We start from the raw sequence: 17007 nt of genomic DNA, 5'->3' as shown, positions 1-17007 counted from the left end.
TGTCTCTTGTCTTCTTTGGCTTTCATTTAGGCACATGAACGTTCTGAGAGTGTGGAGGTGACTTTTGTCACCCAGCTTGTGAGGAAGCTGATGATCATCATCGCTCGGCCTGCTCGGCTGTTGGAGTGTCTGGTAAGAAGCAGTCTTCAGGCTTTAAGACACTGTATTAACCTTGTTGTTATTCTCAGTGTGTACCCACAACCCTTAACAGGTTTTCTGTAGTTAATGAAGCAAAGGCATAGGCTACAGTGCATTCTAAATGAAAAATCTCCTGGAAGCAAAACTGCTTAGTGAACCAAGGCCAAGCAACTCTGCATCCAATATTATTATTGATTTGATGGTATGTAAAACAATATTCTGCTATACTGTGTTCTGGTCACAGTCTGTGGGTAATCCTATCAACTCTTAAGGACATCTATTTATCATTAGTTTTTTTTCCTACTTGTGTGTACTGTTATAGTTGGCATATTTGTCCAAACCTTGTGTTCTTATTTAATGGTCTATAATGATGGCACCCTATAGAGTGCTTAACTAATACCTATAGAGATTGAATAATGAGAGCTTATTTATTTTCATTCCACTGTTTGTCTGTTTCTGTACATGTCTTGAGTGAATAAGAGCACATCCACAGATGCATGTTGGCTCCATGGTCCTGCTCACTTGTGTATTTAGAGTAATCAGGTGTAGTCAGTAGTGTGACAGCATGTAGAATGGTTCTTCCCTAATGAAGCCACAGCAGCTGTTCACAACTGCTCATCCAGCTGAACACAAGCATATTTTAAAAAGCATATTTATAAAGCATATTTAATTCTGATACCGGCTTGAGAGTTGAAGAAAGTAAAACACTAGAAGGCTTTCACCATATATATCCTTAGACATCATTGTCTGTCACTGATCTCATGGGGAAAATGTTTAATATTTATATAACATTAAGCAACAGAGTATGACACTGACTTAATTAGCCTCCGAATCGGTTGCTCATTGTTTGTTTGTTTTTTCATGTCCAAAACTTCATCCCTGTTAAGAACACAACCCTCCTAAATTTAGTTATTCACTTCAAGAAGCTGGGAATTACCTTTTAATGAAATGTCATGAATATGGTGACATCTAGTTAGTGTTAAGTAAAAAGTTTGTATTCTGTTGACTGAAGTGCTCCCAGTAGAAATAGAGCTGATGTTTACTTGAGTGAATCAGTTTTGTAAAATAGACATTTACTGTTATATTAAATTAATTTTTTGAAGGTTTAATATTTTTTGGTTCTCTTAACAAGCTGTATGGTAATAAACGGATGTATATGTATGCATATATGTGTGTGGTGTGTGTATATGTTACTCACTCACTCACTCATACAGGAGTTTGATCCAGAGGAGTTCTACCACCTGCTGGAGGCTGCGGAGGGCCATGCTAAGGAAGGACAAGGCATCAAATCAGACATCCCCCGCTACATCATCAGTCAGCTAGGCCTCACTAGGGACCCTCTAGAGGGTAGGACCATTTTCCATTTTGAGTGAAAATTTTTTTAAATAATAAACGATGATCAGTGTATGTATGTTAGTCATATCAGTGCTTTTAACATCAGGTGTTTTATGTTGTATTTGTATTAGAAGCAGTGGTGTGTATTCTCTGGCTGGTTCTTGTAGAGTAGATCTAAAATACATGGGCACATTTGCTGTTTTAACTTTGACTTTAATCAGTTTTATTTAAACTTCTACATGAGTTTTATTTAAAATTTGTTAAATTGTAATGATCTGTGCAACTACTCCATTCCGCTTCTCACAACACAGAAATGGCCCAACTGAGCAGTTATGACAGTGGAAATCCAGAAACTCCTGAAACTGAAGACTCCTTAGATGTGAGTAAGATAGATCTTTGTAACATTTTAAACTGTGGTGTGTATTTGAAGTGTAGGATTTTAAAAGCCATAGTTGTTATTTTTCATGAAATTATTACGAATACAAAAATACAGTCAAACCTTGACTTACGAGTGAATCAACTTATGAATTTTCCAAGATACGAGTCATCGCTCTTTCGAGTTTTTTGCTTTAAGATGCGAACCGAGATTTGAGTTACTAGCGAGTGAGCTTAAGCCACCCGCCACTAGATGAGCGTTCAGTTCACTTGGTTATCTTGCCATGCAAGCATCTCTGTCATATCGCTGTTTTTGTAGCATTGTAGCATTAAGTGTGTAACCAGTAAGTTATGTTAAGTGATAAAGCACACACAAAAAAAAACTCCCCCAATCTCCTTCACCTCCACCAGCATCTTCATCTGATCTTCAAGTTAAAAAAATTTAATAAAACCGTTTTATTTCTTGACATTCTCTTTTACTAGGTTTTATTCTTTTTATACATTTGTTATCTATAAATGACATTTCTTATTTAAAAACACACAAAAAAAGTTGTGTTTTTTGGGTTGCTTGAACGGATTAATAATATTTCAATGGGGAAATTGAATTTGATTTTACGAGCAAATGGAGTTACGGTCACAGAATGAATTAAACTCGTAAGTCAAGGTCAAACAAAAAATAAAGTCAAACAAAATAAGCAACAGTTTTCAAAAAATACTGAATCAAAACTATAATATTTGTTACAACTGCAATGAAAATTACAAAGAAAAAATACTTTTTATTTTTTCTGAGAATTAAGTAATGAAGATTCAAAGTACATTGAAAATTAGTGTTCTGTAGTCCTAATTTATCATTATAGAGAAGATCAGACTAACACAGACAAAAGTATAAAGGTTAATAGAAAATAATTTAGCAATTTAAGAAGCTAAGAAGCTCTGTGTCTGCTTTTCTTCAGAGTCGAGGTGCTACTGTACAACCTCCTCAGCCACAACAATCAAAGACCAAAGCTCCAAGAGAAGAAGATTTTGAGACCATCAAGCTCATCAGTAATGGAGCTTATGGGTAAGAAGTTATAAAATGGCCTAAATTATTATTTTATGCTATATCAAACATATTGATTAAAATCACAAACACTATATATATATATATATATATATATATATATATATATATATATATATATATATATATATATATATATATATATATATATAATGAATGAATGAATGCAGTATTTTCTGTTTTCCACAGAGCTGTGTTTTTGGTGAGGCACAAGGAGACCCGTCAACGGTTTGCCATGAAGAAGATTAACAAACAAAACCTGATTCTTAGGAACCAGATCCAGCAAGCCTTTGTGGAGAGGGACATCCTGACTTTTGCTGAAAACCCCTTTGTTGTTAGCATGTTTTGTTCCTTTGAGACACGTAGGCATCTCTGCATGGTCATGGAGTATGTGGAAGGTAGGGCACATGCATGTTTAAAAAACGCACAACACAGTGATTACTAAATATTGATAGGCTTGAAGTATGTGAATCCCCATTGATCTGATTTGCTTGAGCATGCTTGAAATGTGAAATTGCTTCACATATGCAGCATCAATATTACAAACAATTAGAAGTCTTTTAATTGATTAACAAAATATTTTAAATCCAGAAAGATAAACCATGTATATTTTCAGAGGTCACTGAGAAACCTATGTAACTTATTAAATTTGGAGAGGTAGAACATAAAATATGTATGTATGCAGTTGGCATACTTTTATTTATGCAGGATCCAGAAACTAGCATGCCTGTATTAAAGTTTTTCCTCAAGATATTTGGATCCAGTTCCAGATACAATATCAACACACACATAACCCAAGATTTACTATATAACTGCACCTAGATGCAAAACTTCCAAACAGAATTTTATTTTAGATGGTAATCCTCCCCGATAAGATACTTTGGAATTAATTTACTTTGACCATCTTAAAGAATTATTTTGCTTCTACTCACCTAAGACCTTTATTATGCTGGTCTAACCTGTATTATGAGACAAAATGGAAAGATATTGAAATCTATTTTGCTGGTATTCTTCTACAATTAAAAATGCATTAAAATGGTGCATCACCAATAATAGAGATGTTCATACATGTTTATAAAAAAGAAAATATTAACAGATAAGTCTCTACGTTATATAGGTTTATTTTACTATCGATGTATGTGTCAACCAGTAGCTTTAAAAACAGATGGGAAAAGGAACTGGAAGTGAGTATTACAGAGGAGGATTGCAATAAGATTTGCAGCTCTTAGGCTGAAGCTACACTTGAGAGATCATGGAAGGAATTTTGGTTGAAGTCAGATATTTATTTCTTTGTAAAACCTAAGAAAAACCTGTAAGCAATCGAAAAAAGCCACTTTTGCCTTTGTCTGGTCCTGTCTAGTATTAATCTCCGATTGGGAAGTGGTTCAAAAAACAATTTGCAATTTCTGAGCTGGATATACAATACAACTTTACACCTATTTCCAAGGAGAAAAACAAATTTATTTTCAATTCCTACAGCTGCCAGCAAAAAATAAATAAAATAAAATGGAAGGAAATGAGCACAAGAGGTACACACAGCAGTAACAGAATGAATGGAGGTGGTTAAAGAAATCCAGCATTTGGAATCCATGACCCTATCTTTGAGACTGCAGAAATAAAAAAATGCCAGACTTTGGACTGAATGTTGTGATGTAAAACACTCGTCACCTAAGACCACCCCCACTTTTTTTAATAAATCCATCCATAAGTCTGTTACATTCATAGTCTCTTACTTAACAATTTCATATTTTATGATCCTAAATACATTTCAGTGTTTAATTTACAATATTGTAAATTTTTTATTTAATGTCTGTAAACTTTGTGTTTAGGTGGGGACTGTGCTACTTTACTAAAGCACATAGGTGCTTTGCCTGTGGATATGGCACGAATGTACTTTGCTGAGACTGTGCTGGCACTGGAATACCTGCATAATTATGGCATAGTGCACAGAGATCTCAAACCTGACAAGTAAGGATTAGCCAGTATTTCAACTATTCTGTTCATTTAAAAAGTTGCACTAGATAGTCACAGATGTGACATAGTTTGCAGAAGAAATAAACACTCCATTATGTCCTTTATAATAGTGTAATAGTAAGCCTATGAGTTTTTGTTTATTTTCAGTCTTCTCATCACATCAATGGGACACATCAAACTGACAGATTTTGGTCTGTCTAAGATCGGCCTTATGAGTCTCACGACTAATCTTTATGAGGGCCATATTGAGAAAGATACCCGTGAGTTTCTAGACAAACAGGTAAGGATCTTTTCTGCTCAGTGTATGTTTATCTGTCTGTCTGCATCAGACCATTCACTCAGCTGCTTCTCTTTCTGTCAGGTGTGTGGTACTCCTGAGTACATTGCCCCAGAGGTGATTCTCAGGCAAGGTTATGGGAAGCCAGTAGACTGGTGGGCCATGGGTGTGATCTTGTATGAGTTTTTGGTTGGCTGTGCCCCTTTCTTCGGAGATACACCAGAAGAATTATTTGGACAAGTAATCAGTGGTAAGTAGTAGGGCTGGGTTCTATGAGCCAAAATTTTTTGGATTAATGGTGATACACAAAATACATATGTCACCCTATGACTTGTTCCAAGTAAAAATGCATTTAAACATCCCATAATGTAAAACAATACAACATGTAAGTAATACAATATGCAATGCACCCACCACCCCTCTGAAACAGGAAGTTTTCATTTTTAAAGTCATTGTCAAGGCAACTCAAGGCACCTAAAACCATTTACTTTCTTTTACTTCGTCATCTTTTTCTGCTATTAGAGCTATTGTTTAGCAGGATGACTTTGAAACCAGCAAAATGACTACCTTCCACAGCAAGATGTCAATATACTTCCAAGCCCCTAGCAGCATAAAGAATAACATCCTCTGTAGTTCTTCTTGTTTGTGTATTATATCATTGAACAGTCATAAAAGTTCTTGTATTTACGTCTTCATTTGTTAACGTTAGCTGATCTATCACACAGATTTCTGGTCTGCTCTCTTTTGTTTGCTGTAGATGAGATAATATGGCCTGAGGGAGATGAAGCTTTACCTTCAGATGCTCAAGACCTCATTTCCAAACTGCTCCGGCAAAACCCACTTGAGCGATTAGGAACAGGTATACTCTCACAAACACACAGAAATAACTGCCTCAGATTGGACCAGTTTTCTTCTATTATATAGAGCTGTCTATTGTTTACTTTTGTGGAGAATCCATAGAAGACATTGACTTTGATATTTCCGTTGAGTTCTTTTTGATGTTCTCCACCCTGTTTGTTCTTTTGCTCTGGGAAAGGATCTGTAGAGTGACAGAGCAACAGAGATGGTGAGAAGGAGATTTGTGCCTGGAGGTACTAACTGAACATACACTTTTGCTCTTTCTTTTTTTATCTTTCTTTTTTCTGAAGGGAGTGCCTTTGAGGTGAAGCAGCACAGGTTCTTCACTGATTTGGACTGGAATAGTCTGCTGAGACAGAAAGCTGAATTTATTCCTCAACTTGAGTCTGAGGATGATACCAGCTACTTTGACAGTAAGCCTTCAGTGATCCCAGTTTATCAGATTTTACCCAGAGCAAGAATAAAGTACTTGTTGTAGAAATATTTTTAGTGTTTCTTTTACATTCACTTAAGCATAATTTCTTAAATAAATTTCCGTTTCTTAAATTTTTTAAACGTCCCTTTCTTTAGCTCGCTCAGATAGATATCACCATGTGGACTCTGATGAAGAGGAGGATACAAATGATGATGAGCATGTAGAGATTCGTCAGTTCTCCTCATGTTCCCCAAGATTCAGCAAGGTACAGAATGAGCATGCATGCTTTGTCTACACATAAATCATTATTGTTGTATTGTATCTCTGCTTGTGTTATAAATCAAATGGCAAACATCTACAACTCCACGGGACACTAATGCAGATTAATGCAGACTAATGCTTGTGTGTTATACTCAGGTGTACAGCAGTATGGAGCGTCTGACTCTCCATGAGGATAAGCGCACCCCTCCTCCCACCAAACGCAGTTTGAGTGAGGAGGGGGCTGAGCGCATTGACAGCCTCAGCGGGCTCAAGTCTCGTGACCGCAGCTGGCTGGTGGGCTCACCTGAGATGTACGTGCTCTTCTTGATTGTTACCTTTTTTTTATATTCTCAAAAGTTTGATTATTTTGCTAATGGGGAGTGCAGTAAGGCAAAGCACTGCTCTCATGAAGTATACCTTTTTGAAAGTAATTTCCCTCTGTTAAATGTATGATTACTGAGATAAAAACTGAAGTCTATTTGCAGTAAAAATTATATTGGCCAGGTCCGCATCAAATGTGCTGAACACCATCTGATTTAAATAAGTCAGTCTGAATACAACGCAGTGTTATTGATGCCAAACACTGCTCCAAAAACTATTTAATAAAGTCTACTAACTATTTAATAAACTAATAAAGGCACTGCCTTGTCAAGGATATTCCACTTTTAAATGTTGATTTAAAGAGTCTTCACTACTGAGATTGCAAAAGAAAAAGATTAGCAAGAAAAAGTGCTCTGTAAAACTCCAAAATGCGCTTTAATGTTTGTGTATTACACAGTAATTCTGCCAGTTATCACCCCACGTCGTATCCCCATGGTGTCATCAGTGTAAGAAACTTAAGAGCATGTTATTGGGTAATGTGTATTTATTGTGCATTTTAACCCTCAGACTTCGTAAGCGCTTATCAGTGTCTGAGTCTTCGCACACTGAGAGTGACTCCAGTCCTCCACTGACGGTGCGACGCCGCTGCTGCTCAGCCATTATTGAGATGCCTCGCTTTGCAATCTCCGGTGAAGAGGAAGGTACAAGGAAGACTCCAGTCAGAGGACCACGCACTGAAGAGCTGCCCTCTGCCATTCCGGAACTGCCTGTGGAGAGGGAGCTCAAACTGGATGAGTCTCCCACCACACCAGGGTCCACCTCAAGCCAAACTAGTCGAGCAACCCTCACACGTAAGTGCTCTTTTTACCTTACATTTACCCTTCTTACCTTACCACCAAACTCTTCAACTTCATAAACATATAAAACATCTCAGTATTTTCACATCACAGAAATGGAATGTATGTAATACTCTGTGTATTGCTGTTGTATATGTATGTGTTTATAGCTGGTAGTTCTGGTGATGTAGGGGATAGAGGCTCTCCACGCTGCCACACTACTGATGGAGCAGATAGCTCCACTCCAAAGGCTATCAGTGACCTGGCTGCTCGCAGGGCTCGCCACAGACTGCTGTCAGGAGACACAGAAAAGCACACATCAAGACCCCTCAACAAGGTCATCAAATCAGCCTCAGCTACCACACTCTCTCTAATGATCCCTGCAGGTCAGTAGCTGTCTTTTTAGATCAAGTGGTTTAAACGGTGATTGAGCATATGAGTAGTTTTTGTTGTGAATTTTTGTGAAAACAAGCAGAGGGTTTTTGTAGTTTTAATAAAATGTGTATGTGTCATGGATTTCATCCAATTGTCAGGTACCTAAAATAAGTGCGAAATACGTTTGTCATTTATTTTGACTAAGACGTTTTTTCCAAACATCCCATTGTATTCAGTGGTGTATTCCTCTAAAACATTAATATAATTATTAAACATAAAAAATTTAAATAAAGAGCTTTAATGATATTTGAGAATCTGAATGTCTGAAATTAAGACAGTCTAAATATAAAATCATATGCAGGGCATGGCCCCAAGTTTCAGCGGCAGTATTTCTCATCTCATTTTTAATATCTCCATATTTGTTTAGGACTTAAATAAACCAATTTAATAATACATCCTCCATTGCCTTTATAAATTTCTTTTCTGATTTATTTTTAAGAGGTTTGTGTTTTTTCAAAATCGTTGTGCTGTAGAACACGCATAGAACAAAATTGTAAAAGTATTAATATTTAATTTATTTTACTGCATATTTTATAAATCAAATTGCTTTTTCTTTCCTCATCACTTCGGTGCAGACCACCATGGTGCCTCTCCTCTGGCCAGTCCCATGTCTCCTCACTCTCTTTCCTCCAACCCCTCATCACGGGACTCCTCTCCTAGCCGGGACCTTTCTCCCGCTGTCTGCAGTGTCAAACCTGCCATCGTAATCCACCGAGCAGGAAAAAAGTATGGCTTCACCTTGAGGGCCATCCGTGTATATATGGGAGACACAGACATCTACACTGTACATCACATGGTCTGGGTAAGTGCTGTATTGGACTGTAGTGGATTGTGTGTGAGAACAGTATGACTGTGCAAAAATGTACTAAATGAAATGCTGATGTTGACCATCGCTTATGCTTTGATCTAGCATGTGGAGGAGGGAGGACCAGCTCATGAGGCGGGTCTGAGAGAGGGAGATCTCATCACACATGTAAACGGAGAGCCAGTCCATGGCCTTGTACACACTGAAGTTGTGGAACTCATTCTCAAGGTACATTCAAACACACATTGCACTTAATCTTACACTCATATGTCAGCCACAGTCAAGGAAATATTTTGTCTGAATTATTTTTTTTACAGAGTGGTACTAAGGTGTCCATTTCTGCCACGCCTTTTGAGAACACATCCATTAAGGTGGGCCCTGCCCGCAAAACCAGCCACAAGTCCAAAATGGCTCGACGCAACAAGAAAACCAAGACCAAAGAGGGACAGGACAAGTAAAGTTCATTACTTTTCTCATGAGATTTTTATGTGGTTTGTATAGGTTCAGAATGAGTGATTCAAAATGACTGTTTCTGGTCCCATTCTTGTGGGTGTTGCAGCAGTAAGAAGAGGAACTCCCTATTTAGGAAGATTACTAAGCAGGCGTCCCTCCTTCATACCAGCCGCAGTCTGTCGTCCCTCAACCGCTCTGTTTCTTCAGGAGAGAGTGTACCTGGTTCCCCCACACACATGTCCCCTCGCTCTCCTACCCAGGGCTACCGCTCCACACCGGATTCAGCTCACTCTGGTAAAGCCTTTTGCATGCTGACTGTAGCAAGACCACTGAATGTGGATATAAATCACTATTATTCATACACACTATTTGTTCTTGAACTGTGATGAAACTCTTGAGGGCTCAACAGATATTAATGGAGCCAAAATAAAAAAAAATGTCTTGGTACTGATGACCCACTTTATTTGTTTCATTTTTTTATCTGTTGGTTTATAAAGCCTGCCAAAGTTGGTGTGATACAATAACTGATATACATAATTTCAATACTACTGTTCATAGAATATTTGTGTTTTTTTTGTTCTAGTTGGTGGAAATTCCTCTCAGAGCAGCTCTCCCAGCTCTAGTGTTCCAAACTCTCCTGCAAGCTCTGGCCAGATCCGCCCCAGCTCTCTGCATGGCCTGGCCCCAAAGCTTCAGCGCCAGTACCGATCTCCTCGTAGAAAATCTGCTGGTAACATCCCTCTTTCTCCATTGGCTCGCACACCATCCCCTACACCCCAGAGCACCTCCCCACAGCGCTCCCCTTCACCCCTGCCCAGCCACACTCTGGTCAGCTCCTCTATTGGTCAGTCCTTCCCAGTTAAGCTTCACTCTTCACCTCCACTGGTGAGGCAGATTGCCCGACCAAAGAGTGCAGACCCCCCTCGCTCCCCCCTCCTCAAACGTGTGCAATCTGCTGAGAAGTTGGCAGCCTCTCTCTCTTCCTCCTCCTCTTCCCCTTCTCCCTCCTCAGCAGGGGATAAGAAGCTGCCCGTAGGCGCTAACCGCAAGCACAGTCTGGACATATCTCACTCAGAGTTTAAGAAGGAGATGCTTCAGCGGGACCCCAGCCTACAGAGCCTACAGGAGTCTGCTAGTGAAACCCTGCTGGGAGGGAGAGTATCTCCAGCGGAGAAGGGAAGCCTTCAGAAACACTCAGCTCGCAAGCTGAGCAGACAGGAAGGTTCTGAGTCTGGGACAGGTTCTCTGGGGTTGGCTCCCAGTAAGAGCAAGCTGAAGGACAAGTTGACTGCTATCCGACAGGATCGTGCAGAGCGACGTGAGTCTCTGCAGAAACAGGACGCCATCCATGAGGTGGATTCGTCAGAGGATGATACAGATGAAGGCTCAGAGGACAGTCAGGATGGACGTAGGACAACTTTCATCCCTCCTAGCCATGTTCTCCGTCCCACAACTGTTATGGGATCGCCCCATGCTATCAGGATGGGCCCTGCTGCTTTACCTACATTGTCTCTGCCTCCTTCCACAGTAGCTCAGCCAGGCTCTCCTCAGCTCAGCCAAAGCCTACAGGCCCAACAGACTCAAGTGCCATCCCTTTCACAGCCACAGGCTGAAGCCAATGCCTCAGAGCAGAAACTCTGCCAGACCCTGATGTCATCTCCTACTCCTGCCTCTACCTCAGCACTAACAGAAGATTCCATCGACAGAGGGAGAAGGATTCCAGATCCTTTGTCCAGTGCTAAAAGTAGTGCTCCTCAGCCAAGTCCTTTGATTAGCCCCTTTTCTACTCCCGGCAGTGCATTTACCACTGTCAGCAAGGATTCCTTTCTTAAACCCACAGCATCCACTCAAGATTGGAGGACCTCTAAAACTGCTGAGCCCAGAGCCAAAGTGAGCAGCAAGCATGAGCCCAGCACAGTGCCAACGGCAGTGCGAGAATCTTCAGTGTCCACTACGCCAACTGGAGGAATCACTAAGGAGATGAAGGAGGCAGACAATCGGAGACAGGCAGCAGCAGCAGCCGCTGCTGCTGCTGCATCCTCCACCTCCACACCCACAGAGACTGGAGTGGATAAAGTTGTTTCTCAGCTGGCCACTGTGGCCAAGAGTGTGCTGGGCCCAGTAAAGCTCAACATACCAGGGACCAAAGAAGCCCATGAGAGAAGCAAAGAGCCAAAACCCCAGGCTGAAATACACTCAAAAAGCAAAGACCCTCGTTTGGATCGTTCCAACTCTCCAGACACCATGTTTCCATCAGTAGCTTCTGCCTCCCTCACAGGACGAGTGCCTGAATCGTCTCCTAGACAGTCATCCACTAAATCTGAGCCACCCTCCACTTCTCAGAGGCCCCTGGACCAACCAGGAAGTTCAAGGAGGCCCTCTGCACCAAAAGACTTCTCCCAGAGCACAGCAGAATCACAGGACAGGCCAGGAATTCCACGCAGCAGCACCCCCCTGAGGCCTGGAACTGAAACCCAATCCCAGAGCCAAGCCAAACCTAGCTCCTCCATGACACAAGACAAATCCAGCAAGAAGACGTAGCAGGCTTGCACAAAAAAAAAATAAAAATAAATAAGACATATTTCAAATGTCAAAGCTTGCATGTTTAAGAAAAAATACATTAAAAACATACTCTCAGTCCACACTAACCTTGAGAGGAAATGGGTGAAAAAAGATGATAGACTGCAACTTGATTCTGGATCGATCTTTACTGTGTGATTGACGCATTAACAGGGGCTTTGCATTGTTTTTATTATTTTTTTCTCAACATTGATTTTATTCAGTTTACTTTTTGCAAACAAAAAGAAAATAAGGGGCTAGAAATAAACAGTCAAAAGAGTGGGGGTGGGGGAATCATACTGCCATATTCAGTAACTCTTCTTATGAATATATGAATCTGCTTTTCTTCTGTTTTAGTCGTGCCTTAACACACTTCAAAAATCCATGGTTATCCCTCTGTTCATTTGTAGGGGGTAAGATGTATCTCAGCAATAACAGTTGCGTATGCTTAGCAATTTGTATAAATACATCAACTTAACGTCGTAGCATCCTACAGTAGTTGGCTGAAAACCAAACTGTTTTTCATCAGTCTCTTGCACCGGTTTCCAATTTTTAGGTACTAAAATATTTGCATGTCTCATTTGAGTCTGGAACACTGTGCCATTGTGTCACAGAGATAACTTGAAATAAGGTTTGTTGCGTGGTAGAATAGTGGACAAAAATGTCCCATTTACTCTAAGCATATTTTCAAAACAGTCAGTCAGTGTTAAAAACTTCATTTCAAGAATGCATTCATTTCCCCCCTTCTATGATTTACTGCTCTAACAAGTCAAGCTATTTTAGCCCAGCGTGTTATCCATGGGAATCTCTCTGACATTTTGTCTGATGCTTGTAATAGTTAAATGATTGGTTATTTGTATACTCTGTATGAACTGAAGAATGTCTGTGATGGACTGTTGTTGACAGCAGGCTTGCTGGATATTGTCCGAATTTAATGCATGTAGCCACACACCTACATGGCACTCATACTACTGAAACAATAATATTAAGAGGATTTTAAAAAAAAATAGTACTCCAAATTGAAATGATTTGTTTTTATTTCTAGCCCCTGCTCTCTTTTATCAACTAACATTTTTTATTTTTAATATTTGGACCAATTTGCTGTGTTCTTTCTGTATTTTTGCCACTAATCTTTCAAGGTTGGAAGACTTGTAAATGCTTGTTAATGTGTGAGTGAATGAGTGAGTGTGAGAGTGTGTGTGCGTACGTGTGTGCGCTTACATAAATGAATATTTAAAGTTCTGTTTGGTGTCAGTTTTATACCCAGTGGCATTGGGAGAGTGTTTTAGATTCAGTGTCCTGTCTTTGCCATGTTAGCGGTCTGATTTGGCCTTTTTGTGAAAAGCAGGCAAAGATGTATTTGCACAGTCTTTTTATTTTGTGTCGTCATAAATATGAAAAACTAATAAAATACAGTCCAACCAGATCCCAGGTTTTTGGGGGTCTTGAGGGGTTTGACCAATCAGTTAACCCCTTTTTTTGCTTGTCATGTTATGTTAAAAAGATAGTTGCCTGTAGAAGTTATACCATTATTCACATGTTTACAGCATATGGAATTTCACTTTAGATTGCCTTTTAAAGTTTCTTACCGATTAGTGAGGACTCCTAAATGGTCCAGATATAAACAGGTTAGTCCAGTGTTACCATAAATATCATTTTAATGAAAAATCAAAGTAAGACACTTCATACTTTCTGTAACCCTGTTTGATGGATCATACTTAGTCCCTTTGGTTTCTTATATTGTGGTGACTGTTAAAGTCACATGATGGTATGTACAGTTAATGCGATACATTCATAAATGTTCTGTCCATATCAAAATGTGAATGGATGTCTTGCACAGTTTAGCGCGCTTTTTTGTTTGTTTGTTTTTATTTTTGTTTTTTTAAACACAAGGAATGGAAAGCTATTGATAGCTTTTTGAGCCTGAAGCTTGATTCCTGTCCTTGGTCACCACAGTTTAGCTCGTGAACTAAAGTACAAGATAAGCACCAAGCAAGAAAGATAGTCACATTTGCAGCGCAAATCTCACATTTGATTGTATTCTCTTGTCAGAGATGGCAGTTTTCTGTATGTATAGCTAGATTTGAAGTAGTTCGTATGAGTAGATTCTTATGGAGGATGCTTATGTCATGCACCGAAGTGGCTCTTTCTTGACTCTTGACTCTTGACTCTTACTGAAGGCACTAAAAGATTTTAAATCCTGTCTACTACATAGGGCCCATAAAACATTTTCAGTAAGATTTAATCCTACATCTTGAGTAGATTGAAGGTAGGGAAAGATCTGTTTAAAGAAAGAAAAAAAATCTGTGGCATATTTTCATGTGTACAGTTCTGTGTACAAATCATATATGATTCAGTGTCTATTACAAAGACTCCACAATATGCCTCATTGCCTTAGTGATTTAAATTACATAAAGTACAGTATTGTCATAGCAAGATCTGGGTAGCACTCATTGAGAAGCATTCACAAGGCACAAAATGCATTTGTTTAAAAAAAAATAGTATCTGGAGTGAAATTGATTAAAGCTGATATATGTTGAACAATCCATTAAGGTAGGTGTATATCAGAAGCAGCAAGTGGCTACATAGGTGCCTTGTCACCCTTGAGGAAAGTGTTACCAAGCACTGCACTACAGTCCATAGCCTGTTTCAGCATCATAACTAGACGATATAATGTGTACATAATAAAAACAAAATAAATAAAAAGAAGTTAAAGCTTTTATTAATTTAGCAGAGCTCTAAAGAACTAGCCTGTGGAGTGTAATGTAGTTGTATTGGTGGCATTTGCATTCTCGTGCACACTTATAAGGTGGGCAATATGGTAGTGTATAGGAAAAGAAATCTCAGACTCTTAAGGTAGTTGTTTGTTGACCATTTAAGCCTTGCAGCCGTATCCCACCCAGACACACAATGCTAACAGTTTTTGAAACAAACTTGACTAACACCTATCACCCCACCTAGTCTTCACTACACAACACAAAACCACTAGAACCTACACACATTGTTTACAGATTAAAGTGACTGCTCACATAACCACTGACTCTAGCCCCCATTGCCCTTCATTCTGTTCTGACCTCACGAATGCTAGGACCTGTATAATGTACTGAACGTTCACAGTCCAGTGTCACTGCACTTACATTTCTAATAGTATAGACTCCTGCCACAGTCGCTTTCCTTATCAATATGGGATCAAGACTGGACAGAACAGGTGTTCAGCCGAGGTGCATACGTTTCCTGAAGGAATACTTAAGGACACGGTGTGGTCTATAGTAGATCTTATGACGTTGTCCGTGTGTACGCTGTGTTTGTCCTCTAGGGCTGAGGCAGACGGGATATACAGTAATGAATGAACAAAATGGGCAAAGGATAAAAAAAACAAAAAAACTGCTAGTTAAACCAGTGCAATATCTTTTTATTTTCTATTGTGGTAAGACGCATGTTTGTTGTAACTCCTTACTTCTTCCTTATGAACAATAAAGGTTTTTTTTTACAGAAATATGTGCTATTGCTTTTTTGGTAACTGAATTGTTTAAGTCTCAGGAGACATTTGGCCAAACAGAAATGACAACCGATGTTCTTATGTACAGATAGAAGAAGTCAAGCTCAAGTTATTTGGTAATGGGCTATGTTCAGAATTCTCTCTGGTGTACCTCATGACTGTATCAGTGTACTGTATATTTATTGCAGGTATATTTTTAAATTACATTGAATCCATACACCGTCGACAAGCCCTGTGTGCACAGCTGAACCACTGTGTTGAGTTATAACTTTAAAAGAAATGAGGTTATACACAAAAAAACACACTTGTCTCTAAAGTAACAGACCATTTAATCACTTCCATTGGCCCTCAAGGAGCGCGGCCTAGGCCCAGGCCCACCGCAGGGCAGGTATGATTTGGGTTGGTGGATCATTCTGGTGACATGGTGGTGGCATGTTAATATGTGTTGTACTGGTGCGAGTGGATCAGGCACAGCAGTGTAGCTAGAGTTTTTAAACACCTCAGTTACTTCTGGACTGAATATTCCACGACTTTAGATTTGTTTAGTGCTTCTTACATGCTTTTATCTCTATAACTGTATGCTAATGTTTGTGCACATATTAAATGATGTTGATTTTAAAAGAGAAAATTGCTACCTATGTACTATAGCGGATGCGAGCAAAATTACAGTATATTTTCAAAGTTTGGGCGCATATATAACATAGATAATGTTCATCAAATTGTGAACTAAAATTAACAAAGTTGTATTTCGTTTGTTCTCTGTCAAGGTCGCGTAAGTATAATCTCACCTAGAAAATCAACCAAATGTGTCATTTCACCAGTGTTTAAAGTTTTGCATACAAATGTGTGAGTGTCTGCCCACCTGCTGTGTGTGTGTGTAAGAATACATGCATTTGTATCAAACAGGAAGACAACAGGCCTGACCCTGCCTCCTGAAGTCTCCCATGTGGGTGTAGTTTTGTGATGAGAAGCCGTGGGGGGTGGAGGTGTTTGACAGGGTGTGTTTGTGTGTGTCTGTGTCTACAACTGCCCCCTCTCTTTTTCTTTCCCTTCATCTCTGCTTCTTTCCTCTGACAGGTGGCTGCTGCTGGTGATGGATTGCTGGCTGCCTCTGTATCTGGCACCTGCTCTACATGACCAGGGCAAACTCATTCCAATGTTCTCTCGTTCTCTCTCTCTCCTTTATTCTTCATTCTTTCTTTTCTATGTGGCCCCCTAGCCTGGTCCACTGCTGCCTGACAGCCCACTCTAATGGGGGCTCCGCACTGAACACACATCATCGCAGAGCGGCTAGATAACTTTTCCCTCCTTTCTCACATGTATTTTGCCCCTGCTAGCTCCCTCCTGCATGCGAGTAGGCAATGCGAGAACATTGCCTACACCACCTATGAAAATAAAAATATATA

At 39.6% G+C, this 17007-nt stretch overlaps 1 protein-coding gene across 8 annotated transcripts in view; it reads left to right on the top strand.

Moving 5' to 3' along the window:
* mast2 (microtubule associated serine/threonine kinase 2) overlaps nucleotides 1-15585 on the top strand; it is a 126032-nt gene extending 110447 nt beyond the window's left edge. For 6 of the 8 annotated variants that reach the window (XM_066665282.1, XM_066665284.1, XM_066665283.1 and 3 more), the window contains 19 exons: nucleotides 31-132; nucleotides 1353-1485; nucleotides 1785-1852; nucleotides 2802-2908; nucleotides 3098-3306; nucleotides 4738-4876; nucleotides 5030-5162; nucleotides 5244-5409; nucleotides 5917-6018; nucleotides 6308-6430; nucleotides 6588-6697; nucleotides 6850-7004; nucleotides 7582-7865; nucleotides 8021-8236; nucleotides 8861-9087; nucleotides 9196-9318; nucleotides 9408-9544; nucleotides 9650-9837; nucleotides 10127-15585. In XM_066665282.1, the coding sequence (XP_066521379.1) occupies nucleotides 31-132; nucleotides 1353-1485; nucleotides 1785-1852; nucleotides 2802-2908; nucleotides 3098-3306; nucleotides 4738-4876; nucleotides 5030-5162; nucleotides 5244-5409; nucleotides 5917-6018; nucleotides 6308-6430; nucleotides 6588-6697; nucleotides 6850-7004; nucleotides 7582-7865; nucleotides 8021-8236; nucleotides 8861-9087; nucleotides 9196-9318; nucleotides 9408-9544; nucleotides 9650-9837; nucleotides 10127-12084 (4680 nt within the window). In that variant the 3' untranslated portion in view covers nucleotides 12085-15585. The remainder of the gene's footprint in view (nucleotides 1-30; nucleotides 133-1352; nucleotides 1486-1784; nucleotides 1853-2801; nucleotides 2909-3097; nucleotides 3307-4737; nucleotides 4877-5029; nucleotides 5163-5243; nucleotides 5410-5916; nucleotides 6019-6307; nucleotides 6431-6587; nucleotides 6698-6849; nucleotides 7005-7581; nucleotides 7866-8020; nucleotides 8237-8860; nucleotides 9088-9195; nucleotides 9319-9407; nucleotides 9545-9649; nucleotides 9838-10126) is intronic. The other 2 variants (XM_066665287.1, XM_066665281.1) reach the window with 1 other exon arrangement.
* The last annotated feature ends 1422 nt before the right edge of the window (nucleotides 15586-17007 follow it).

The sequence above is a fragment of the Hoplias malabaricus genome, chromosome 3 (assembly GCF_029633855.1).
Source record: "Hoplias malabaricus isolate fHopMal1 chromosome 3, fHopMal1.hap1, whole genome shotgun sequence".
In the NCBI taxonomy this organism is placed as follows: Eukaryota; Metazoa; Chordata; class Actinopteri; order Characiformes; family Erythrinidae; genus Hoplias; species Hoplias malabaricus.
This window is presented reverse-complemented; position numbering and strand designations above follow the sequence as displayed.